The sequence below is a fragment of the Panthera pardus genome, unplaced genomic scaffold, assembly GCF_024362965.1.
Source record: "Panthera pardus isolate Hobbes unplaced genomic scaffold, ASM2436296v1 HiC_scaffold_13, whole genome shotgun sequence".
NCBI lineage: Eukaryota > Metazoa > Chordata > Mammalia > Carnivora > Felidae > Panthera > Panthera pardus.
In genome coordinates this window covers 171,981,051-172,007,931 of record NW_026526688.1, presented here as the reverse complement: position 1 = coordinate 172,007,931, position 26,881 = coordinate 171,981,051, and the positions used below count along the sequence as shown (strand labels likewise).

General features: G+C 40.3%; 2 protein-coding genes across 3 annotated transcripts in view; one reads left to right on the top strand and one right to left on the bottom strand.

Moving 5' to 3' along the window:
- Positions 1 to 18,076, top strand: part of KLB (klotho beta) — a 33,444-nt gene extending 15,368 nt beyond the window's left edge. The window contains exons 2-5 of the mRNA XM_019413889.2: positions 4,928 to 5,438; positions 7,662 to 7,930; positions 13,479 to 14,622; positions 17,165 to 18,076. Coding sequence (XP_019269434.2) covers positions 4,928 to 5,438; positions 7,662 to 7,930; positions 13,479 to 14,622; positions 17,165 to 17,529 — 2,289 coding nt within the window. The 3' untranslated portion in view covers positions 17,530 to 18,076. The remainder of the gene's footprint in view (positions 1 to 4,927; positions 5,439 to 7,661; positions 7,931 to 13,478; positions 14,623 to 17,164) is intronic.
- RPL9 (ribosomal protein L9) overlaps positions 1 to 26,881 on the bottom strand; it is a 38,232-nt gene that overhangs the window by 9,261 nt on the left and 2,090 nt on the right. Inside the window, exons 5-8 of one of the 2 annotated variants that reach the window (XM_019413930.2) lie at positions 26,068 to 26,200; positions 24,942 to 25,022; positions 24,602 to 24,716; positions 24,013 to 24,104 (exon numbers count right to left, since the gene is read on the bottom strand). In XM_019413930.2, the coding sequence (XP_019269475.1) occupies positions 24,610 to 24,716; positions 24,942 to 25,022; positions 26,068 to 26,200 (321 nt within the window). In that variant the 3' untranslated portion in view covers positions 24,013 to 24,104; positions 24,602 to 24,609. Of the gene's footprint in view, positions 1 to 24,012; positions 24,105 to 24,601; positions 24,717 to 24,941; positions 25,023 to 26,067; positions 26,201 to 26,881 lie in introns of those variants that run through there. The other variant, XM_053901621.1, reaches the window with a different exon arrangement.

The window sequence follows — 26,881 nt, the reverse complement described above, 5'->3', positions numbered from 1 at the left end:
AAACTGAGGCTATCGGAGGGAATGATTTACCCAAGACGAAAAAGCCAATTAGCAGTAGGGCCAGTACTAGAGCCTAGGTCTCTTGCTTTCGGGACCTGGGTCCTTTCCCCTATGATACCATGTAGGTAAGTAGCAGTTTCCTGTCGCTCTTGATAACCATGTATCCCCAAATACAGCAATGTTTTGAAGGACATGGTCAAAGAATACTCACACCAATGGACAAAATGTGTGAAGAGTAATTTGGAAATATGTAAAACAATTTTAAAAATAGGTAGCCCATTTGTGGGATTAATAGAAGGAAATAAATCAAGCACATTAAAAGCTATATGCCCAAAGTTAGTTATTGCAACGTTATTTATGACAGGAAAAAAAAATGAGAGGAAGGAAGGAAGGAAGGAAGGGAAGAAGAAAGGAAGGGGGGGACCAAGCTAATTCCTATCAAAAGAGAGAGATGACTAAGTAAGCCATATTTCATCAAATTGGTGAATGGTTATGAAGATTAAAAAGATGGAAACTGTTCAAAGGGATATTAGCTGGGAAATATATTTGGGAAAGCTGGATGGGATCACAGAAATATGAAAACAGTTTGCTATGATTGTAGGGTTTTAAATAAATTTTCTTTAACAGTGTTTACTTAATACTTTATGAAATAGCTTTAACAATAAACAAGTTTATAGTTCACATGAAGATATTTCAACCAAAGTGTGACTAAAATCATGCACATATTTGGAAATTTAGCTTTTGACAAATGATTGCGGGTTCCTGAAATACAGACACGGATGATATGCTACGTTTGCTCATCTGTCTTCAGCCCGTACCCTCCACAGCCTTCCCTTCCACCAGTGTCCCACCATGTCTTCCTGATCTCTGACCCCATCTTCATCTTGTTTCTGAAATTGTGCCGGTATCTTACTTGCTTCCTATCGTTCATAGAACTTATCTGAATCTGCTCTTCTAGGGGCATCAAAGAAAGCTGCTATGTTAGACTAGAGGAGGGAACAGAAGAAGATATTTGGCCCCTGGCTGTCTCTCAGTGACATCAGGCTCTGATAGCTGGCTCAAAAGGAAAAAGCTGCTGACTTCCCCTTTAAGCCACTGAATCTGAAGAACAAAGGTTGAAGCTCCCTTAAATCAATCATTCCAAAGGTAGACGGCCTTGTACAAGATAGAGGGTAACCTTGGAAAATCGCACAAGGAGTGTTGTGCAAGGCTGCAGGGCCAGGCCACACTCCTAAACCCCATTTCGGTTTTCCCAACAGACCTCCTTTATGAGTGCCAGACCAAAGGACATGCATGGATATCCCCATTTCATTAAGATTTATGTCAAACTCACTATGTTGGAGCAATACTTTTTACCTTGTTACTTGCCAAACAGGATCAAGTTATAACCATAAGTACCACACAAAGAACCTCCCCCACAGTCTCCACATGAGAATGGAGAGGCTGTCTTCAGTCCTGAGCAAAGATAACCCTGGATACCTTGATAGCCTATGCAAATAGCAGCAAAGGTGAAAGAGACACTGGGGAATACGAAGGTCACCTTGGGGCATGACAACACGTGTGTGTGTGTGTGTGTGTGTGTGTGTGTGTATCTCCAGAAAACTTGCTTGGAAGGGAGTTGCCAATGTACGTGTCTGTTGTCTTCTAAGCTGTTCTATTTCTCATTAAAATGCTGATACAACCAAGATTTTATCACAGCTTAGGTCATCTTTCATATAATCACTGAAATCTGCAATAGAACATCTCTATCTTAAAGAAATTCCCCTCTCCTTTTTTTGCTCCCATTAGGACTGTTTTAATGAATGTATACTGATTCCATCTCACTCTTCCTCTAGTGTCTGATAACATCATATTTGCAAGGCAGTTAGTTTATGACTTGGAATCTTCCATGTTCAGGGCTTTACACATCACAGGTGCACAACAGCCCTGAAGAGATGTACTGATGATCACTGCGGCTTTTGTGAATGAAACTACTGAGGATACCGAGGGATTAAGTGACAGATCAGAATAAAGCAAAGAATGCTTCCTTTCCACTCATGCATGATTGCTTTCATATCGAATCAGAAAAAAACAAAAAACAGTTTTCAAGTCTTTCTGTTGTGATTCCAGCCCCAGAAAATCCCAGAAAGAGTGAATAAGACCACTTCAGGTGAAGTCTGTCCCAGGCTCTCCTGTGATTCCTTCCAGGAACCTTCCAGGTTCCAGGTAGGGGAGAAGGCCACAGCCTGAATATTTCTTTAGGAGGAGAGCATTCTTAAGTATCCTTGGGAATGTCTGGGTGCTAAATGATTCCAGGATCTTCCAGTGAAAACTGATCAAGGACAGGTAGAATGGAGGTAATATTTCGAGGCAAATACTCCTTCAGAAAGTCTTTCAAGGAATTATTTAAATTAGCTATTATTGCATAAAGCAAGGAGGCATCAGTTCTAGAATCCTTACCTCTTAGGGTAACACCTATCTTTCCTCATCTTAACACGATTTATGGACCATTTTCAGTGTCCACAGGATCTATTAAGTTCAAACCATTGCTCATATTTGATTGTTTTTGGCTTCTAAAAGGGCATTTCACATAATTCAACACAATATAAAATACCTCTAATGAGTGAAAGAGAAGCTAAGGAATAAAATGGAAAGCAGATATTGTGGGTTAAAAATAGTAAGGTTTTGTGCACTTGTTTTAGAAACACCCAAACAGAGGAGAAATTGAGACATCTGGGAAGAGACATCAGAAAGCAAGCAAATCAATTGCCCCGGGAAGAGGTGGCTGTCACACAGATAACAGACAATTCTAAGTCTAGCCAGGACACGAAGTGGCCTTGAGCATTAACTGGCCCAGAGTCCTTAATTGTAGTCCTTGACATTTGCTCCTGCTGATATAGCTCATGACTCTTTACCAAGCTTCTAATTACTTTTCCACTTAATGACCTATTTTATGCCATTTTACATGTTTTCTTTCATAAATTCAGTATTTTTAAAAATTTTATTTATTTATTTATTTTATTTTTTAAATTTACATCCAAGTTAGCATATAGTGCAACAATGATTTCAGGGATAGATTCCTTAATGCCCTTTACCCATTTAGCCCATCCCCCCTCCCACTACCCCCCCCCCCCAGTAATCCTCTGTCTGTTCTCCATATTTAAGAGTCTCTTATGTTTTGTCCCCCTCCCTGTCTTTATATTATTTTTGCTTCCCTTCCCTTATATTCATCTGTTCTGTGTCTTAAAGACCTCATATGAATGAAGTCATATATTTGTCTTTCTCTGACTAATTTCGCTTAGCATAACACACTCTAGTTCCATCCACTTTGTTGCAAATGGCAAGACTTCATTCTTTTTGATTGCCGAATAATAATCCATTGTATATATACCACATCTTCCTTATCCATTCATCCATCGATGGACATTTGGGCTCTTTCCATACTTTGGCTATTGTTGATAGTGCTGCTATAAACATGGGGGTGCATGTGTCCCTTCGAAACAGCACACCTGTATCCCTTGGATAAATACCTAGTAGTGCAATTGCTGGGTCGTAGGGTAGTTCTATTTTTAATTTTCATAAATTCAATCTTATTTTCCCAATAATATTATTGGCTCCTGAGGGCACACTCCTGTGCCATACATTTCAGCCTCTCCGGGGGGGACAATCCAGGCATTAAGTAATTGCTAAGTAAGTACCTATTAAACAAGTGGAGGAGCACCTGGGTGGCTCAGTCAGTTGAGCATCTGACTCTTAATTTCTGATCAGGTCATGATCTCACAGTTTGTGAGTTCGAGCCCTGCATTGGGCTCTTGGCTGACTGCGTGGAGCCTGCTTGGGATTCTCTCCCTCTCTCTCTCTCTGCCCCTCCACCACCCCCCGACTCTCAAAATGAATAAATAAACTTAAAAACAAAACAAAACAAAACCCAGCCTGGAAACCTATCATGAGGCTCTGTTATAAGAAAGCTCAACTGGAAATGTAAACTGTGGGAGAAACAATAGTAACAACATGCATCTCTGGGCTGTACCTCCCAGATGCTCTATTCAATGCTACATATTTAATATATACATCAGCACAACATCTAACAGCTTTACAAAGGGTATTATTAGTATTAGTATTGTTATTAACTTCATTTTACAGGTGAGGATACTAAGAGATTTCAGAAAGCTTAAGTGAATTATCTAAAGCCACACAGTAAGTACCTAAACTTCAAGCCCAAGATGGCTGAGCCCAAAGCCCTACATTCTTTCTACTGGTTTCCTGTTTTGTATAGTACCTATCACTCTTTAACAGTAACAGTAATAATAATAACTGTTATGTTATATTAATAATATTTTATAAAAGAATAGTTATGAAATAAAACTGTTATATTAATAATAGTGTTATAAAAATAATAGTAATTATAATAATGGCTTATGTAGGGGTTACTCTGTGCCAGGCACTCTTCTAAAGTCCTTTACATATATTATTTCATTCAATCCCAACAACAAACCTAGGAGATGGGCTCTATTATTATCCATTTACAGAATTTTGAGAGTGCATTATCTTGGACTTATAAGTTAGGGCTAAAAGGAGATCCTGTAGAATGATGAAAGATCACTTGTCTTTGTCTTTTTATGTAGAGGAAGAAACCCTACAATCCACATAATATCTCATGTGCACCCAGCCCCAAGAGGGCCCACGAAAGGAGTCAGGGAGAGGAGAAGAACGATGGAGCTTGGACCAGAGCTCTCTGCCTGCCCTTGGTAATCCTATAGGAGAGGCTGTAGGTTGGAAGCACAGGAGAAGCAAAGAATAGACTTTGAGATCATCAGGGTTTCCTGACAGCTTTCCCCTACATCACCCTGTGCTGCACTAATTTGTCAATGAAAAGACCTTCTACCAGCCAAGTTACAATCCTTGTGAGTAAGGACAATAAAAATTAATAATATTTTCTTCTTATTAGGCTCATTCTAAAGTTTGGCATAACTACAACGTAAATTTCCGACCACATCAGAAAGGTTGGTTGTCAATCACGTTGGGATCCCATTGGATTGAACCAAACAGATCAGAAGACATGATGGATATACTCAAGTGTCAACAATCCATGGTTTCAGTGCTCGGATGGTTTGCCAATCCTATCCATGGGGATGGAGACTACCCAGAGGTGATGAAAAAGAAGCTGCTCTCCATTCTACCCCTTTTCTCTGAAGCAGAGAAGAGTGAAGTGAGGGGCACAGCTGACTTCTTTGCCTTTTCCTTTGGACCCAACAATTTCAAGCCCCAGAACACCATGGCTAAAATGGGACAAAATGTGTCACTCAATTTAAGAGAAGTGCTGAACTGGATTAAACTGGAATATGGCAACCCCCGAATCTTGATTGCTGAGAATGGCTGGTTCACAGACAGTCATGTGAAAACAGAAGATACCACAGCCATCTACATGATGAAGAATTTCCTCAACCAGGTTCTTCAAGGTTGGTTGTACATTAGCTCAATTTTTAAAACTTTTGAATACTAATCCTTACAGGATACTTAAAGTCATCTTCCAACATATGATTATTGTTGTTGGGCTTCCCCATTGTCTAATGTTGATAGAATTTTTAAATGTTACTCTCATGTCCTTTTTTAATAAAATTTTGAGAACAAAATAGTTTTAGACTATAGATACATCCTAAGTTGGTAACAAGGTGCTGTATCATTCTTTGTAAAAGAAGGCATGCTATAAGAGATACATCCCAAAGTTTTTTGACAGTAGTAACTTGGTTTAAGATGTTGAAAGCTTTTCTTGAAACTGTGCTGTTTTTATTCTATTACATGACTAAATAGTAAAAAGGCCTGGAGACAAAGAATGAGCCATGAATGGCAAAGCTGAGTAATTTCTATGGCTCCTAGATAGTTCTCTGACCCCTAGTGACCCCTCATACCTTTTCCACTATTCAAGTAGTGACATCTACAGGTGACTATTGAAATAATGGAGCAGAAGATAAGCTCAAATTATGGTGGGTTTGTCCCCTTCAAAATTGGGCTCCATTTCACCCAAATACAAAGAAATTCTTGGGGCGCCTGGGTGGCTCAGTCAGTCAAGCATCCGACTTCAGCTCAGGTCATGATGTCACAGCTCGTGGCTTCAAGCTCCACATTGGGCTCTGTATTGACAGTTCAGAGCCTGGAGCCTGCTTCAGATTCTGTGTCTCTGTCTCTCTGCCTCTCTACCAGTCGCTCTGTTTTCTCTCTCAAAAATAAATAAACATTAAAAAAAAAAAAAAGAAATTCTTAGTGGATCTTTCTAAAAGTCTGTAGCTCTCTTTAGAAGTCATAAGCCTAAGGGTGCCTGGTTGGCTCAGTCAGTAGAGTGTGTGACTCTGGATCTCAGGGTCATAAGTTCCAGTGCCACGTTGGGGATAGAGTTAATAAACAAACAAACAAACAAACAAACAAGCAAGAAGTCACAAGCCCAGAGGAAAATCCCAGGTTCTGCAAGAGAGTCTTCAGGGAGGGTCCTCTGGGAGAGCAAGACCTTGTTTCCCCAACCTGTGGGAAGGAGCAGCATGGAACAGAGCCATGCCCAGTCACAGGAATGTGCATATGGGGACCGCCAGAACACAGGACTCTGCCTACAGGGCCTGAGCCAAATACCTACGGTCGGGCAGAAGGGCTATACATTCCCTACATGTTACGATTCCATTTCCCCTGAGGACTGTACAACACCAAAGGGACTAGCACCAGGGCCTACCGAAATATATTTATCTCACTAGAATCTTTTGGCATGGATTTTCCACCTTTTAGGAAAAGAACATCAGTGACAAAAACCCAACAATGCAGAAATGAGGGCTCTTAAGAAAAAAAAAAAGTTCATGATTGACTTGGGCATTTGTTGCTTTTATTGCTGCTGTTGATTTCCATATTTCATTTTTGCCCAATTCCTAGAAGTTATTGAATCAGTTTCTTTTATTTTTTTTTTAATTTTTAAGGGTTTTATGTTTGAGTAATCTCTACACCCACCGTGGGGCTTGAACTCAACAACCCCAAGATCCAGAGTCGCACACTCCACTGACTGAGCCAGCCAGATGCTCCTGAATCAGAGTTTTTAAAGCTAGAAACGTCCTGAGAGATCATCTTTTCCCATCTTTTTTAACAAATGAGGAAACTGAGGTCAACAAACTTGCCCCAGAGCACCCTTGCACCTCCTGCCCCTTGGCTGGTCAGTCCTTCTCTTACACCACTGTACTTGTTTTCTTCCTTAGATGCTCATTCACTTATGTTTATTCTCAAAGCTGATTTTTCAGTCCTTAAAGGGTAGCTACTTAGGAGATAGTTTCTCCACAAATGGGAACCAACCCAAGCTTGAAATGCGAAACTCTTGGTCACAAGCAGACATCTGCATTGGTCCCAAAGGGTTCTGGAAATTTCTATGCCTTCTGACACAGATTTGCATACTAAGTCTCAGGAATATTTTAAATTTGATTATTTCACTGTATCTTTCACTTGTTGTGGGTAGGGGGAGGACCATTCTGGATGAAAATAACTGCCACTTTTCCAGTATAAACATAAATTTTCTATTTTCTATAATGAGCCTTTAAATTAGGGGGAAAACTTGGTTTCACAATATGCTCCTGGCAACATGTCCCCCAGCATACTGTTAGTGAATCATAACCGTGAACCAGAGTGAACATCTCTGCTTTTCTTTCTCTATGCAGCAATAAGGTTTGATGAAGTACGAGTGTTTGGCTACACTGCCTGGTCTCTCCTGGATGGCTTTGAATGGCAGGATGCTTACACCACTCGCCGAGGATTATTTTATGTGGATTTTAATAGTAAACAAAAAGAAAGAAGGCCCAAGTCTTCGGCACATTACTATAAACAGATCGTACAAGAAAATGGTTTTACCTTAAAAGAGTCCACGCCAGATGTGCAGGGTCAGTTTCCCTGCGACTTTTCCTGGGGTGTCACTGAATCTGTCCTTAAGGTAAGCGGCTACTTACAAATTAACTATGAACTGGTGCAAACAGTACACAGTATTTTATTTCATTTACTCAGTGACAACTATCAGACAATATCAGATATGATTACTTGGAGGTGATGGAGGGGAGTTGCGGAAAGAGGAAGGAAAATGAGGAGAATTGATGCTTACCGAGAGCCTCTCATGTGCCAGAACTTCTCCTTGGTGATGGAGATGAAAAGGCTGCCCTCAAGGAGTATACAGTCTAGAGGGAATTTACAGTTGCTTTTGAAGGAGGCATTGGTCAGTAGTGTCAAAGTTATAAGAAAAAGCTTTTTACAGATTTTGTTTGCCAAAAGCAAATTATTAGTGGCTCTTTATTCAAGTGGTTCCTGTTATCTGATAGATTTGAATAATTTGCCTTATGAGGTCTCTGTATCCCAGTGGAGCCTCTCATGTCTCATTCTTCACCTTCATCAGATTATTTGCTTAAATGCCACCTTCTCAATAAGGCTTTGCTCCACTCCAAAAAGTCACTATCTCCTCAATTCCCCTTCTTTTTCTTCTGTGAATCCTATTCATCACTAACATACCACTATGTACTTTACACATTTTTCTTTTTACCCCTAGCTTTATTGAGATACAATTGACATACAACATTGTGTAAGTGTAAGGTGTACAACATGTTGATTTGATACATTTATATATTGCAAAATGCTACCATAACAAAATTCCCATTTCTTTTTGTGGGGAGAACATTTAAGATCTATTCTCTTAGCAACTTTAAAGTATATATAATATAGTATCATTAGCTACAATCACTATGCTGTACATCAGATCCTCAGAACTTGTTAATATTATCACTGGAAGTTTGTGTCCTTTGGCCAGTATCTCTCCATTTATCCCACCCCCTAGCAACTACTTTATGCATTTTTCTAATTTTTAAAATTTTTTTAGTTTATTTATGTTTATTTTTGAGAGAGAAAGAGAGAGAGAGTGAGCAAGGGAGGGAGGGTAGGAAGAGGGAAACAGAGAACCCAAAGCAGGTTCTAGGCTCTGAGCTGTCAGCACAGAGCCAGATGCGGGGCTTGAACTCACAAACCGTGAGATCATGACCCAACCTGAAGTCAGACGCTTAACCGACTGAGCCACCAGGACCCCCTAGTTTATTTTTTTTGAGAGAGAGCATGCACAAGAAGCAGGAGGGCAGAGAGAGAGGATGAGAGAATCCCAAGCAAGCTCCAGGCTGTCAGCACAGAGCCTAATGAGGGGCTCGATCCCATGAACCATGAGATCATGACGTGATCGGAAATTAAGAGTCAGATGCTTAACTGACTGAGCCCCTATACATTTTTCTTATTTATCACGTCTTCCCCCTACTAGAATGCAAGCTTTCTCCACACAAGGGTGGAGATGTTTGAGGCTTTGCTGCCTGCTGTGTGCCTTACTAGGGCAGTGTCAGGTACATGGCCAGTGCTCAATGCAAGGTCAACTTTTAGAGCGAGATGAGACCTTAGAGACCTATTCCAAATCCTTCATTTTACGGATTAAGAAAGTGAGACCCATCAGTTCATAACTGAGACCTAAGTGACTTGCCCAAGGTAACACAAATAGGCAGAACTATAACAGGCAACTCTCAAGCACCCATATTTGCAGTGCTCTTTTCAAAATAATAGCAACTATTTTTTAAACACTTATTATGTGCCAAGCATGTAGCTGTTGTATGTATGCACGTTCTCTCTATTAAATCTTAAAAACTCTCATTTTACAAGCAAGGAAACTGAGGCTTAGGGAGGTTATGTAACTCATTCAGGTTACAAAGATCTGTTTCATGACACCACGATATAAGATCTCACAATACCACACTATGGCCTGTATTCTAGAAGCATATGGAAAGACAACAAGATGTACAAGGGATGGGACCAGACAAAATGGCTCAAACCATGAGTGAACAAAGTCCACAGGTCATGAATATCAACCCCTGTTGATACTTAAACATGACTTAGTAAATGCTCAGAGATAATAAAGGGGGGAAAGATATAGAGTAACTTAAATACAGGACTGACTTATCTTCCACTTGTGTCCCCTATGGAGCCAACTACTTACCCAGTTCCTATTTCCTACACATGGCAAAGGCACGCCATCTTTTCCCTACAATTTCAAATGGGTTTATATTTTCTATAATTCCACACCTGCAAAGAAAGATCCCAAGAGACAAGAGTTCCTGCCTGCACATGACTCAACCTGTAAGTTTCTGTTTCATCTGAAGACCCACCTATACCCCTGTGATTGACACTGTGAATGTCTACCCCATCTGGGGACCCTACTCCTACTCCTAGGAGCGAAAGTGAGTCACTTAGGTCAGGGGAAAGCAATTCTGGGATCAACCATGTCTGGGTTTCATGCTTACCCCTGGAGCCTGGTAGACATCGATCTTCCTTGAACTTGGACTAAAAATGAGGATAAATTGTTTGCCAAGGAAAATTAGGGTGCTTTTTGAAAAATCAGCCAGAGGATTATGAATAGATGCCAAAAAAAAAAAAAAAACTAAATGTCCTCTATACAAAGACTGACAAAATGAAAGTAACATTTTAAAAATATTAGTATGCCTACCTACAAATATCCCTATCTTACTTTCCCCCTGCCTCTCAGCATTCTTTTCTCCTCCAACATATTTTTTTAAGTTTCTTTATTTTGAGAGAGAGAGAAAGAGAGAGCATGCATAGGGGCATGGGGAGGGGCAGAGAGAGAATCCCAAGCAGGATCTGCACTGTCAGCCCAGAGCCCATGAACCATGAGACCATGACATGAGCTGAAACCGAGTTGGATGCTCAACTGACTGAGCTACCCAGGCACCCCCTCCTCCAACATTTTGTTCTGAAATATTTCAAACTAGTACAATAAACACCCATATTCCCTTCATCGAAATTGACCAATTGTTAACATTTTGCCACATTTGCTTTATGCTTTATAAAGTGTTTATGTTTTATAAACAAAGTGAAAAGTTTCAGATGTCATTACAATTCACCCCAAAATATATCTATTCAAATGTGTCTCCTAAAAATAAGAACATTCTCCTATATTATTATATTATCATACCCATAAGATTTAATATTGATTCAATATCATCACATTCCATATTCAAATTATCCTAAATCTTCCAAAAATGTCCTTTTTGGTTTAAAAAATGTTTTTGGATCAAGAATACAAACAAGGATGTCATTCATCTTTAGCCTCTAATTCAGAATAATTCCCCCAAGTTCATGGTATTGGCAGTTTTGAAGAGTCCAGACCAATTGATTGTAGAATGTCTCATGTTCTGGTTTTCTTTGATTGTTTCTTTGTTGGATTCAATAAACCTCTGGAATGATACTATGTAGATGAGGTTCAATATATATCACATCAGGAAGCACATGATGTCATTGTCTCATTATGAAAGATGTTAATGTGTGGAAGTAGTAGTTACCAGATTTCTTGATTAAGGTAGCATTTGCCAGATCTCTTAATTGAAAGGTAACTTTTCCATTTGTAATTAGAAAGTAATCTGCTGATGACACTTTGAGACTGTATACATATCCTGCTTCCTAACAATATGTCACTAATGGTCTTAATATTGATTCATAAACTTCACCTGAATTATTACCTTGTAGATTGCAAAATGGCAAATTTTTAATTATATTATTCCTTCAACATATATTGGGTAGTTCTCTTAACTTCAGTGCATTATAATTCATTACTGCCATTGTTTCATTACTCATTTTGATGCTCAAATTATCTCACTCAAAGTAGCCAATAGGACTCCTTCAAACCACTCCTGTGTCTTTTTGACATTTCCCTTTCAGTTTTTAAGCACATCCTTATTTTTCTGGCATTAGATGTACCAGCATCACCTCATTCTTTTCCTACCCCAGACTGGAAGAAGCCATTCTCCAAGGAGCCCAGGATCCTTTTAGTGGAGAACAGAATTTTAGAAACAAGCTCTTGGGAGCTAGGGTTGAAATCAGGGTTCACCATCTCTAATGAGATCTCTTAGCAGATTAATCACACCCACTTGCTAAAACTAATGCTTTTTGGAGATTTTTAAAAGACACATTCTCATTGGCTCTTGCCTTATTTCACAGCAAGATTGCTCTTTGTAAACACCTTTTCAATATTGATGCTCTGAGGTTTCAAAACACTGAGACTGTCAATCTAAGCTAGAAGGATTGTACTCAAATAATTATATACACATTTAACTTCATGCTCACATGGTCAATGTTCTCTCAGTTTAATGTTCTAGATAACTGGTTGACAGATGGTAAGTGGGCAGTGTTATGGTTTTGTAATTAGACTATGAAGGATGACACACAAGAAAACAATTAGAGGGAAAATATTTACCAAAGGTTAATTATCATTTTTTTTCTGGGTGCATTTAAACTTAGCTAAAGGAAGAAAAGGTATTTTAACACAAATGAAGAACTTTTATTTTTCCTATTAATTCTGAATTTGGAGATGTTTTTCTTAAGCCTTTTTATTTTTAATTTATACTCAAGGGCCTAGCAGGCAATTATTGCAACCATGGAAAACTAAACCCAAGTCATGACTACCTTAGGTTTATAGATTGCTTTAGAGTTGACAGAGTGCTTTGCCAGAGTCATTGGCTCATTACGGCACATCTGTGGGGTGGGTGACATTGCTCTGTCACTATCCAGAGTTGCCAAGCCCAAGTTTCAAAGAGGGAGAATGAGGACAGGCGTCCAGGACTATCTCCTTGGTGGAGGGGCAGGGTATGACACACCATCAGATCCAAGAGTCAATTTGGGAGTTTCTGGGGGATATTTTCCTGTTTTCCCCAGTCATAATCCAAGTATCTTGCATAAAGAGGGTGTTCAGTATTCTCCTGTTGGATGAATAAATGCCGTGTTCTCACAGACACATGGGTAGGGACAACATAATGATGCATGTGATATCACCTGGACTTTTCAAATGTAAGGTGCTAGAAAATTGCATTCAGTAAATGCAAGGGCCATTCCCTATGCCATCCCACTAGCCTCTTGTAGGAACTATGGCTGGGTTAACCAGCCACCGTTGACTCCAAGTGCAGAACTCAGTGAAATCCTCTACAACTGGAATTTTAACTTTGCCGTCAACTTATGGCAGGGTTTGGAAGGTCCATCTTTCATGATTCCTTTTAACTGAAGGTACCAACCCAAATTTCCCAATGCATTTGAACAGAATCATGAGAGACCCCACTGTATAACTTGAGTTTTTAGGACAAGAAAGGAGTTTCTCAGTATTTTCTGAAAAACAACTTTTATCCAAGCCAAGCCCTGGGTGTGTTTCTTTCCCTGTTTTCTGGTCTCCCTGGGAGATTTCAAGAGCTAGAAGAGAGGATGATCCATCCAGGCCTCTTCTATGACATCACCAGGAGAACTAAATCAACATTCAGATCGTTATGAAGAAGCTACATTCTTCGTTTATGTTCTTTGTTGTCAGTGAGAGGCAGAATAAGACCCCCCCTTCTTCTTCTTAAACGATGTATGCTAAGAGCCCATCTGCCAGGGTGTGCCTTACTTCGATGTGCTTGTTTTCACAGCCCAAGGCAGTGGCCTCCTCCCCACAGTTCAGCGACCCTCACCTGTATGTGTGGAATGTGACAGGCAACAGACTGTTGCACCGTGTGGAAGGGGTGAGGCTGAAAACACGGCCAGCCCAATGCACAGATTTTGTCAGCATCAAAAGACAACTCGAGATGTTGGCAAGAATGAAGGTCACTCACTACAGGTTTGCTCTGGACTGGCCCTCAATCCTTCCCGCCGGCAACCTGTCCGTGGTTAACCGTCAAGCTCTGAGGTACTACAGGTGCGTGGTCAGTGAGGGGCTGAAGCTCAACATCTCCCCAATGGTCACGTTGTACTATCCGACTCACGCCCACCTGGGTCTCCCCACACCCCTGCTGCACAGCGGGGGATGGCTGAACCCATCCACAGTCCAGGCCTTCCAGGACTACGCCGGGCTGTGCTTCCAGGAGCTGGGGGACCTGGTGAGGCTCTGGATCACCATCAACGAGCCCAACAGGCTGAGTGACATCTACAGCCACACTAGTAACGACACCTACCGGGCAGCCCACAACCTGCTGATTGCCCACGCCCTGGTCTGGCACCTCTACGACCGGCGGTACAGGTCTGCGCAGCACGGGGCCGTGTCGCTGTCTCTGCACTCGGATTGGGCGGAGCCCGCCAACCCCTACGCCGACTCCCACTGGCAGGCCGCTGAGCGCTTCCTGCAGTTCGAAATCGCCTGGTTCGCAGAACCCCTCTTCAAGACCGGGGACTACCCGCTGGCCATGAGGGAGTACATCGCCTTCAAGAACAGGCAGGGGCTCTCGCGCTCCGCGTTGCCTCGGTTCACCGAGGAGGAGAGGAGGCTGGTCAAGGGCGCCGCGGACTTCTATGCGCTGAACCACTTCACCACCTGGTTCGTGATGCACGCGCGCCAGAACGGCAGCCGCTACGACGCGGACAGGGACGTCCAGTTTCTGCAGGACATCACCTGCCTGAGCTCGCCCAGCCGCCTGGCTGTCCTGCCCTGGGGGGAGCGCAAGGTGCTGAGGTGGATCCAGAAGAACTATGGAGACGTGGATGTTTACATCACGGCCAATGGCATCGATGACCAGTCTCTGGAGAATGATGAACTCCGAAAATACTACTTAGAGAAGTACATTCAGGAGGCTTTGAAAGGTGAGGCGAGGGGCCATATCAGATACAGTGAAATAGGACATTACCAGCTAATGTGAACCAAAGAATGAGGGGAGAAGGCGCATTAATGACAATGCCAGCTCATTAGGGAAAGTTTGGCAAGGATAGAAAAGCATTTTTTTAAAAATCAAAAACAATGACAACCCATAGGGGCGCCTGGGTGCCTCAGTTGGTTAAACGTCTGACTTTGGCTCAGGTCATGATCTCACTTTGGTGAGTTCGAGCCCCACATGCGGGACTCCAGAGGAACAGAGAGAGAATCTTAAGCAGACTCCATGCTCAAGCTTGCCACCACCCTGAGATCACCACCTCAGCAGAAATCCAGAGTCTGATGCTCTGGATCAGACAGCCACCCAGGCAGCCCTGTGGGTTTTTCTTTTTTCTTTTTTAATACTAAAAAGTAGGTATCTTTGAATACAAACCTGTGTCTTCATTCCTAATTATCTCCCTAAGGACTGCCCACTATGGAATTATTGGGTCAAATGTTATAAAGGCATTTTCTATCCCCCCTCCCCTAGTAAGCTATTTTTTTAATACTGTAAAAAATTTTCCTCAATTTTATCTATTTTGATAGGACCAAACAGCAGTGTTTGAGAGTCTTGATCTCCTACTCTTTCCAGCATTTGCTACTATCATTTTTAAATATTAATTTTAAATATTCATAATAGATTTGTTGAAGCAGCAAAAACATCCCAGAAATATGTTTACTGAGCACCGAATATGGGCAGAAATTGTTCTAGGCACCATATCAGCACTCACCAAAATAAAGACTACTGTCCTCATGAAGGCTGTATTTTTGTGGGATGAGAATCAGCAGGTAAGATACAGAGTGTCAGAAGCAAAAAGTTCTATGAGAAAACACACCAGGAAAGAGGGAAGAGGGTGCCCAGGAGTGGGGTTTAGGAGTGGTTACAATTCTAAAGCGTAGTTAGGGACGTCTTCAAAGACCTGGAGGAACAAGGCAGCAAACCTGTGCAGTTATCTGTGAAGTGTTCCAGGTGAGAGAACAGCAAATGCAAAAATCCCAATGTGGGAGCATGCCTGGCCTGTTTGAGGTTCAGGAAGGTTGAAGAATGAGTAAGGGAGTAAAGCAATCAAAGATGAGGTCAAGGAAGTAGAAGAGGCATTAGTAAACCATCGTTAAGAACTGCAGCTCTTTCTGTGAGAGACAGGCTATTTAATGTTTTAAACAGCAGGGGAACATGATCTAACTCACAGTCTTTAAAAAACACTCTGGCTACTCTTTTTTACAGTGAATACACTATAAAGGAGCAACAACAGAATCAGGGAGGGTTGGAGTCTAAGTAAGAAATAATGGTGGGTTGGATTAGGTTATAGAGTAGAGATAGTGAGAAGTGGCTAGCTTCTGGACTGATTTGGAAGGTAAAGTCATCAGGCTTGGATGGAGAGTGTTAGAAGAGTGAAGAATGAAATCTGTTTTGGTTTGAGCAACTAAAGGGTGAGCGGCCATTTACCAGGTCAGGGAGAGTGACAACAGGTTTTTGGAGAGTTGTTTGGTGTTGCACAGGTTAAAGTTTGAGACATCTATTAATCAATCAATTAGAGATGTCACATAGGCTAACTGGAGTCTCAGGTTCAGGTCTGGGGCTGAGATACAAACTTGGGAGTTAAGACCAAGAATGGGATTTAGAAACAGTAAGGCTGGATGGTATCACTAAGGGAGTAAACATAGAGGACTGAGCCCTGGGACACTTCAATACTCAGACGTCAGAGAGATGAGAAACCAATGAGTAGGGTGAGTAGGAGCCAGTGCTTTCACTAGAGGGTGTGCAATCAAGGATATTTTTGCATAAGATACTAAAAGTTATAGCATGTTTATATGGAAATGAACCAATAGTGAGGGGAAATGTGAGAGGAGAACAGATGGAGAGATGTCCTTGAGTAAATCAGAGAATAAACAGTATATAAGAGTCAGCCTCTTCCAGGAGCATGGACAGGACATCCACAGCAACAGAAGTATGGTAGTAGGTGGATAGATAGGATTGTGAGAGTTTGAAGAATTCTCCTGTGAGTATGTTTTTCAGTAAAATAGGAAGGAAGGTTATCCCTTCAAAGCAAGGACAGAGGTGCTATGTTTGAGGAGGGAGAGGTGTTAAACAGCCAAGCAAGTGACTAGGGGAAACCAAGTATGGTTATTGGGCCGCACCAAGGACGTATTGGAGACCTGAAACCAGCCAAATAGGTAAGACTTTTGTGCTTATGATCAACTGAACAGTGTAAGTCCTTTTCCACCTTCATGGCTCCAATTCATAAATGCGCTTCTGTGCTCTGCTCCCAGTTTTTATATTATGGATCAAAGTTTTACTTCAAATGTTTAAAAACTTAATTACACATATTTTTAAAATTACACATATTTTCACTTTTACCAATCATGAAAGAATGTCAAAAAACCCTTTAAGGACAATCACTACTTTTTTATGGGTATGACTTTATTTCAATGGAAACTAAATTCTTACTTACTTTATAGTCCATGTGATTAATGTTCATTTCTGATATTTTTCAGCACAACTGATTGATAAAGTCAAAATCAAAGGCTATTATGCATTCAAACTGACTGAAGAAAAATCTAAACCCAGATTTGGATTCTTCACATCTGAATTCAAAGCTAAATCCTCAGTTCAGCTTTACAACAAACTGATCAGCAACAGTGGCTTCCCTTCTGACATCACTAGTCCTAGATGCAGTCAGACTCCAAGAAACACAGAGTGCATTGTCTGCTTATTTCTTGTGCAAAAGAAACCACTGATATTCTTTGGTTGTTGCTTCTTCTCCACCCTGGTTCTACTTTTATCAATTACTATTTTTCATAAGCGGAAGAGAAAAAAAATTTGGAAAGCAAAGAACTTACAGCACATACCACTAAAATAAGGACACAGAGAGGTCTTAGTGAAACTGATCCTATTTCTGTATGAAAGAAAGTTTAAAAAATTCACTCCGGTTCCATATACTGGTAACTTACAGAAGAATTACCTATATTGTAGAAAGACAATTTGAAATACTAGTGGTAACCAAGTGATGACAATCGAGGTCTCTGTTGTGTGGTTCAAATGAATTTTCCCTTAAGGTGTGGACATCAGTGAATTCAGTTCTTGGATCTGAAGGTAAAGGCTTTACCCAGACAGTAAGCTAGGATTATCTGATACACTGCTTCATGAAGTTTGATGAGCTGTTTTCTATCATTCTTCTCTAAATACCAATAGCTACATTTAACAAATTATATTGAAAAAAGTGCAACTTTGGTTAGACTCCACAACAGAAAATTTAAAACTCTTAACACTGGAGAGTCAGTGATTATTCCGTCACTTCTAAGGAGGTGCTTTTCCCCTTTAGAAAACACACAATAGGATTAGTGTTCATTTATCATCAGCTACAGCATAGACTGTTAAGCCCACTGATCCTAGTTTTCAATAGTAATGTTATCATTTATAAAATATAGGATTTTGTGGTCTCTCCTTGCACAAGATCCAAGTTTTAAAAAACAAATAACTTCCATAACTCATCTCATGGAAAGGTCACAGGACTAAGATAAAGGACAGCTAGACTCACCGGCCTGCTCAACCTCACAACACTGCAAACTCCTTTAGACAAATTGACAGCATTTTCCTCACTTGATTTTTGTGACGCAACAAACGAGATCTTACATACTTGGGAAAGCTAAACATTCTAAAAAGATGTCAAGTTTTATTATCAAGTCATCAAAGGACCCTATTAGTCTGTAAGACTGGGTTCTCTCCTGAGCTCCACTGTTCTGATACCATGTGAATACAGGGACCTCTCAGAGATGTAGAATGCAGGTGTATTTTGACCTTGCACCTTGCAACTGTGCTTTTTGTGTACATGTTGATGGTCTGAAGGAGTTAAAACTTTTCATTGTACCTTTTGAAGCTGGGATTAAGTAACTTAAATCTGAACCAGGAGTTTGACTTTCTTAAAACTCCATGCTTAAGACTTGTTGTGTATGCTAAACTCGAAATGTAAACCCATTCATACCCATTCATTTCAATCACCACCCATTACACATAGTAGCTAATCACTGTCCCCCGCTCTCCAGGAACCTGAGTCAAAGTGGAGTTTTTTTGTTCAAAAACACTTGGTAGGAAATCACCCTAAATTAAGGCAATTGTGATTGTTTTCCAGGTCCACCTATGTCAGAAGCCAAATTTTATATTGAACAGAGGTTCTAATTGAAAATAGCAGTGTTTCAAAGATAACTGTAATGAGAGAACACAATTGGTCAAATAAATGCACAAGTGATTGATGGGAAATAAATTTGCTTTTCGGCTGGCCAAATTCAAACAGTAAAATTTTTTATTTTTCTTGATCCCTCTGCACCCACTCTTCCACCTTTGGGAATTTTTAGATTATGCTTTTTGTTTTCAAATAATTTTTTTAATTTCTTCTTTGAAAAGTAAGTGGACCTAAGGCTATCCACAATTACAACTGGTTGTTCTAATGTTCACTATGTGTAAAGAATGTCATTTAAAAGAATCACTTGGCTGGTTCCCCCTCCCCTTTGTGCCACATGGCTTCACTGACCCCACAGTTCCAGTGAATATTCTAATTATCAGTTGAACAACTTACCAACTTTTAAACCTCTCTTAACATCCAACATCTTGAAAAAAATGCACATTCAGTATTAGGAACAACAAAGATTTAAGAATTAAATTTAGGTTTTCCTTTCCTGGGGTCTACTTTGTGCTCTTTGATCCAAAAGTACCTTGAAAATTATTTGGCTCTATCGGTCTTAGGGTTCATGAGAGTCAGGCTCTGTGCTCTCAGTGGGGAGCCTGCTTGGGATTCTCGCCTCTCCCATCTTGCTTGGGCCCTCTCTCAAAATAAACATTAAAAAGATACCTTGTATTTATAATCTTCACTACTTCAGGTCTTTACATTTACACCTTAAAACTTGTGTCCTTTTGCATATTTGTTGCCTTGCCATACATAACCACCAACCCCTGCCCCCCCAGCCCCAGTCAAGTCCTTAAACCAATGCTTACAGCAGTCCTAACACCTAGGAATCATCTTACAAGTTTTTAAGCCACAATCATATAAGAATCCTTAGATAGGTATTTAATCTAAATCATGACCAATTATACTTTTCAGATTTATCCCAGACTCAAATATTTAAGAATTGTCAAGTTATCATTTGAAACTGCTGGTAGCTTTTGACAAGATCTTCAGAATTTAAGCCTGAGACTTGCTGGGGGGCAGGGGGAATCATCTTAAAATCTAATTAACTTGGGGGCGCCTGGGTGGCTCAGTCGGTTAAGTGTCCGACTTCGGCTCAGGTCATGATCTCACGGTCTGTGGGTTCGAGCCCCGCGTCGGGCTCTGTGCTGACAGCTCAGAGCCTGGAGCCTGTTTCGGATTCTGTGTCTCCCTCTCTCTCTGCCCCTCCCCCATTCATGCTCTGTCTCTCTCTGTCTCAAAAATAAACGTTAAAAAAAAAAAAATTAAAAAAAAAATCTAACTTGTGCTAAATTTTGTGCGTGCTAGTAGTTTGTGTATTCAATGTGACAAACTGTCTCTCAAGTCTGGTTTATCTGGAAAATATTACAACATAACCATATTTAAAGATCCTCTGTAGATCTCTTTTGCTTTGTTGGTGGCAATGCAAGCTGGTGCAGCCACTCTGGAAAAGTATGGAGGTTCCTCAAAAAACTAAAAATAGAACTACCCTATGACCCAGCAATTGCACTACTAGGCATTTATCCACGGGATACAGATGTGCTGTTTCAAAGGGACACATGCACCCCCATGTTTATAGCAGCACTATCAATAATAGCCAAAGTATGGAAAGAGCCCAAATGTCCATCAATGGACGAATGGATAAAGATGTGGCGTATATATATATATACAATGGAGGATTACTCGGCAATCAAAAAGAATGAAATCTTGCCATTTGCAACTACATGGATGGAACTGGAGGGTATCATGCTAAGTGAAATTAGTCAGAGAAACACAAAAATCATGACTTCACTCATATGAGGACTTTATGAGACAAAACAGATGAACATAAGGAAAGGGAAGCAAAAATAATATAAAAACAGGGAGGGGGAAAAACAGAAGAGACTCATAAACATGGAAAACTGAGGGTTACTGGAAGGGTTGTGGGAAGGGGGATGGGCTAAATGGGTAAGGGGCATTAAGGAATCTACTCCTGAAATCATTGTTGCACTATATGCTAATTTGGATGTAAATTTTTAAAAATAAAAAAGATCCTCTGTAAAAAGGTGGTCAGTACATTTTGACTAATTGTTTAATTCTCAATGTAATTTATTTCAAATAAACAGTTTATGCTAACAGCCTGATCAATTTTAAGAACTATAGAATATGAATGGGTCTGGTGTATAATTGGGTTCTGCCTAACACTGCCCCTGCCCATCCTCCCAAGCTGTGTGCATACTGGTGAACCTTCCTCAGAGTTTTGTTTTCTCATTATAAAATGTGGGCACCTAATCCTCAAAGTTGGGAAAGTAACACACAAGTCCTTTTATCTACTGTAGGCACAGAAGACAAGGAAGCCTTCCTGGGGAGAGAACTAGACTTTCCTTTACCAACAAAACAACTTACTAAGTGAAAATCACTTCTTAGCTACAACCAGCCTCCAATTGTTCCCCTGGTCTCACCCCTATCAATCCACTTCACTTTGTGAGAAATTACACTTACTCCCATTGCGGCTACCACTGCCTATACACAGACACTCTCAATATAAACACCTCTATCCCTCTAAAATACAGCCATTCGGAAACTTCTTCCTCAAACTTCAAAGTAAGTTTTAAGATCCTCAGTACCTTCCAAAACATTGCTTTCCAATCCCGTTGGTATTACTGTGTCTGTAACTTTAATCTCCCTGGCAACCTAGATACCATGTACTTAGCAAATAGCAATCTGCCAGGCATTATTATTCCAGGTGCTTGGAATATTCCAGTGAGAAAAGATCCATCTTCACAAAGGTTACATTCTAACAGGAAAAAAAAGTGTACAATCCATAACAAATGCTATGAACAAAAACAAGTGAAGCAGAGGTACGTATAAGATGGAGATGAGGAGTGAGCACAACAGGGTCATCAAGGCAGGCTTCACTGAAAACACTAGATTATAAAAAAAAATTTTTAATGTTTATTTTTCAAAGAGAGACTGTGAGCTGGGGAAGGCAGAGAGAGAGAGAGAGACAGAGAGGCAAAGAATCCGAAGAAGGCTCCAGGTTCTGTGCTGTCAGCACAGAACCCAATATGGGGCTCTAAATCACAAACCATGAGATCATGACCTGAGCGAAGGTCGGACTCTTAACCAACTGAGCCACCCAGGTGCCCTGAAAACATTTTGACTATAGTCTTGAAGGCTAAGTTGTCACTCCAAAGGGAAAGAACTTCCAGGGGGAAAGACAACTTGAAAGTTTTAAGGCAGTGGTACTGAGAAACAGGAAGGTCAGTTCAGCCAGTGTATCAGGTTAAGAGGAAGTTGAACTTGAAAAAAGGATTCTGATTACTGCTGAAAGATGAGAGGAGCAAAGCTCACCAGTTAAGACTATTATACTAACCTCCCCAAAAATGTACAGGGCTTTTTATTCTCTACATTACAAAAAATTTCAAACTTTATGTAAGTAAACACAATGAATCCCCATTGTTCAGTTTTGACAAGTATCAATTTATAGGCATTGTTTCACTTCGAATCTCATCCAATGCCCTCCCCAACCCCACTTTAAGTATTTCAAAGCAAACTACAGTTTAACATTTCACTTACATTTCTTAACAACTTAGCACCAAACTAAAGATTAACTTAAAATAAAAAATCCAGTTGGCTCATTTAAAATCAAGATCTCAGGGCTCCTGGGTGGCTTAGTTGTTGTGCGGTCAACTTCAGCTCAGGTCATGATTTCACAGCTAGAGATGGAGCTCCAAATTGGGCTCTGTGCTGACAGCTCAGAGCCTGGAGCCTGCTTCGGATTCTGTGCCTCCCTCTCTCTGTCCCTCCCCCACTCCCATTCTGTCTCTCAAAAATAAAATAAAATCAAGATCTCAGTACAGCGCCGAGATGGCTCAGTCGGTTCAGTGTCTGACTTCGGCTCACGTCATGTCGTCACACTTTTGAATTCAAGCCGTGTCGGGTTGTGGACAGCTCAGAGGCCATAGCCTGCTTAGAATTCTGTCTCCCCTCTGCACCTCCCCTGCTCGCGCTCTCAAAAATAAGCAAAACATTTAATAAAATAAAGATCTCAGTAAGACCCATACATTCCAAATGGTTACTTTTTCTTAACGTCTCTTCAAACATTTTAAGTAATCTGTATACCCAGCATGAGGCTCAAAATCACAACCCCAAGATCAAGAGTTGCACGTTCTACCAACTCAGCCAGGTGCCCCTCTTAAAGTCCTTGAACATACCTTACTTTGAAGGCAGAGTCTACACTTTTCTGATGGATTTAACATGTAGTTGGGAAGAGGAATCAAAGTTGAATGCTGTTATTTTGCCTGGGAAATCAAAAGGTTGGAGTTTCTATCAAATGAGATAGGGAAGACAGAAGGAAGAGGCTGGGGGCAACCCTGCTAAATTAGTCTAATATGGTAACATATTTAAAGCATGACATAACATTAATTAGATTATGGAAGGGTTATCAGTTTCTAAAAACATCAAGGACTAGCATATGGGAGTAAATGGGTGAGGTAGGACAGAGAGTTAAGAGTGAGGATCTTGGACACAACCACCATATTTATCATGAACACAAAGTAACCTCACTAAGGCGTATCACTGTTCCATTCTTCAGCTGCTTTTTCACATGAAGTTACTGGTATAGATAAATGACTCAAGCACATTTACCTCACAATATTCAAATTTATGCCTCTGCAAAATTAGATACCTTCAGGACCCCTCCCCCCCCCCGAAAGTTCTACATCCAATGATGAACAAATGGTGTTGCCTGTTACTGGTACCGTTTTTCTTCCCTGAAATATCCTCACTAATCCTTCAAAAAACCAAATTCAAGCCAATTCTCCCATTAAATATTACTAGAAAAAACCCCCATCCTATTCCTTGTTATTGTTCTTAGCACACTACAATTACTTCTGGATGGTTTAATTGCCAAATAGAAAAGGACTGTCGGTTTAAGAAAAAGCCCAAATAGGGGTGGACAGGGTGGCTCAGTTGGTTAAGTGCCCGACTTCTGCTCAGGTCATGATCTCACAGCTCTGGAGTTCGAGCCCCATGTCAAGTTCTGTGCTGACAGCTCAGAGCCTGGAGCCTGCTTCAGATTCTGTGCCTCTGTCTCTCTGCCCCTCCCCCTGCTCATGCACTGTCTCTCTCAAAAATAAAAAATAAACATTAAAAAAAATTAAGAAGGAAAAAAGAAAAAGCCCCAAATCAGTACAGTTTTATTGCATCTTTAAAGTATCACAAGTTAAGTCTGAAAAATCATCCGGCCTCTTGCTGTTTCTGTAGCTGGACAACTGTAAAAAGAAATGAAAAAAATCTGTCGATTACCATCAATACCTTTGCCCAAACAAGTTCTACTCTAAATAATCTGAAACATTTAAAATTATGATTTACTAGTTCATAGTAAAAATATATGTCAAGGGGCGCCTGGGTGGCGCAGTCAGTTAAGCGTCCGACTTCAGCCAGGTCACGATCTCACGGTCCGTGAGTTCGAGCCCCACGTCAGGCTCTGGGCTGATGGCTCGGAGCCTGGAGCCTGTTTCCGATTCTGTGTCTCCCTCTCTCTCTGCCCCTCCCCCGTTCATGCTCTGTCTCTCTCTGTCCCAAAAATAAATAAACGTTGAAAAAAAAAAATTAAAAAAAAAAAAAAATATATGTCAAAATTCTTATTCTGCCAAATTCACGGTGTTCCGGTAAACTTGTGTTGTCATTACAACTCCAGTTTCAGATTCTAGTAAATTAAGACCTCTAAACTAAAGCAGTAACGAAACTTATAAACATAAGAACCTACCGTAGATTTTATTCATCAGCCTGCTGAACAGTTCCTTTTTCAGAAACATAGATACCATCCAAAAATTTCCTGATATCCTTGTTTTTAACTGTTGTGGCTTGCTGAATCAAAGCAGCTATTAACAGTAAGAAAGATAAAGACAATTACACCACCAGCCAGACCCATCGTAAAAAAGTATTTTATCATATACTATACTTAAACCTATGTATCTTTGAGACAGCCTTTTATTCAACTTCTGCAAATGAAAAGGCTCACCAACTGAACAGAATTATCATGTATTAAACTAGAAGATTTAAACCAAATTCTGTAGGCATAATTAGGCATAGTAAAACATACAAACCTGAGTTTGATACAAGTTCAATGTCATTTCCTTCAAGAATTAACTCATCTTTCTGGGCTTGAGATACGGAACAAGCAACACCTGAAAGAGAAGGCGTTCACATAGTGTCAACATGATGTGAAATCTTTACAATATTTACTTTCAAAATATTTACAGTAGCAACTTATTCCATTTAAAATTCCAAACATCAAATCACACTTGAGATTCTGATTTATAGGACCTGACTTTTACCGAGGCAAAATCTGGTTTGTGTTCCTGCTTGAATGAACCTGTTCCAGAGTAGTTAGATTTTCAGTAGTTCGGTCAAGGAGTAGAAGACAGTATGCACCTAGTGCAATTTAGCTGTGCAAAGCTATGTTATCAAGTCTTAATTCTACTGTATATATTTGATATCGCCAAATTTATTTTTTACTTAACAGTTCCCATTAAATGTGTTGACCATGTAATGTTTTTGTAGACCCATTAAACTGGTATTTAGAATCCCTTCTTCCCACCCCAATGAAATCAAGAAGCATCAAGAAAGCACTAATTTTAAAATTTTCTAACATTGGGGTGGCACCTGGCTGGCTCAGTCAGTAAAGTATGTTACTCTTGATCTTGGGGCTGCGGGTTCCAGCCCCATGTTTGGTGTAGTTACTTGAAACTAAAATCTTTAATGTAAAAAAAAAAAAAAATTTTTTTTAAATGCTTTTATGTTTACCATGTATCAAGCCAAAACTGTTCCACATGTATTTCAATTTTAACTCATTTAACCATGAGATGGTTCCAATTTTACAGATGAGTAAAATGAGCTGCACAGAGGCAGGTAATTTGCCCAAGGTTGACAAACTTAAACCTAGGCAGTGTATGCTATTAACCACTATTCAAACATTTTTTATTTTTAAAGATTTCAGTTTGCAAAGACTGAACACAGCTACACATCCTGAAACTACTCTAATGCGTAAGCCTTCAGGAATCACAATCAATAGGAGTATGGTATCAAGCCTTAACTAACACCAAGAGTTATCACAAGCATAATCAAAATAGACAATTCTGAAATAAATCTGTATTTATAGCCAACCCCAAACACCAGTCTTCACAAGTAAAACAAAACATTTCTGAACCATATCTAAAAGTATGCACATACCTGGCCTCATCCGAACCCTGCGTATGTATTTCTCACCCAAAAAATTTCGGATTTCAACAAGAGAGCCATTCTCCTGAATAACAACGTTGATGGGGAAGTGGGCATACACAGACCTCATCTTGTAACGGAAGCCCTGTTAGAACAAACTATTAGCAAAGCTGAGCAATTTGAAAGACAAGAAATTCAGTTTTTAAATTTTGTAGGATGCTTACATTACACTAGAATTTAAAAATGCAACAATCCTCCCATAACACTCATTTTCAAGATTTTGTAACAACAGTCACCTGTACCAAAGCCTTACAAACTGTATACATCAACATGTTTTCTCTCTTCAATGGACTGTAAAGCTCTTTAAGGAAGCATGTATTTACTGCTTCCTATACCCACAGTAAACAATGCCAGCTTCTTATTTTTTACTTATTTTTTTAATGTTTTTGTTTATTTTTGAAGGAGAGAAACATAGCATGAGCGGGGGGAGGAGCACAGAGAGGGAGACCCAGAATCCGAAGCAATCTGAGCTGTCAGCACAGAGCCCAACGCGGGGCTCGAACTCATGGAACCGCAACATCATGACCTGAGCCAAAGTTGGACGCTTAATCAACTGAGCCACCCAGGCCCCCCAACAATGCCAGCTTTTTAAAATGAGAACCCCAAAGTCCTTCATCTTTGGCACTAGATTTTTACCGAGTTACTAAAGTATGCCAGATGACAACAAGGATTAAGACAGGCTCTCAAAGAACTTAGCCTGGTACCAAGAGGAAATATGTGAAACATGACCCAATAAGGGGTGTGATGGAGTTGAAGGACAGGATGC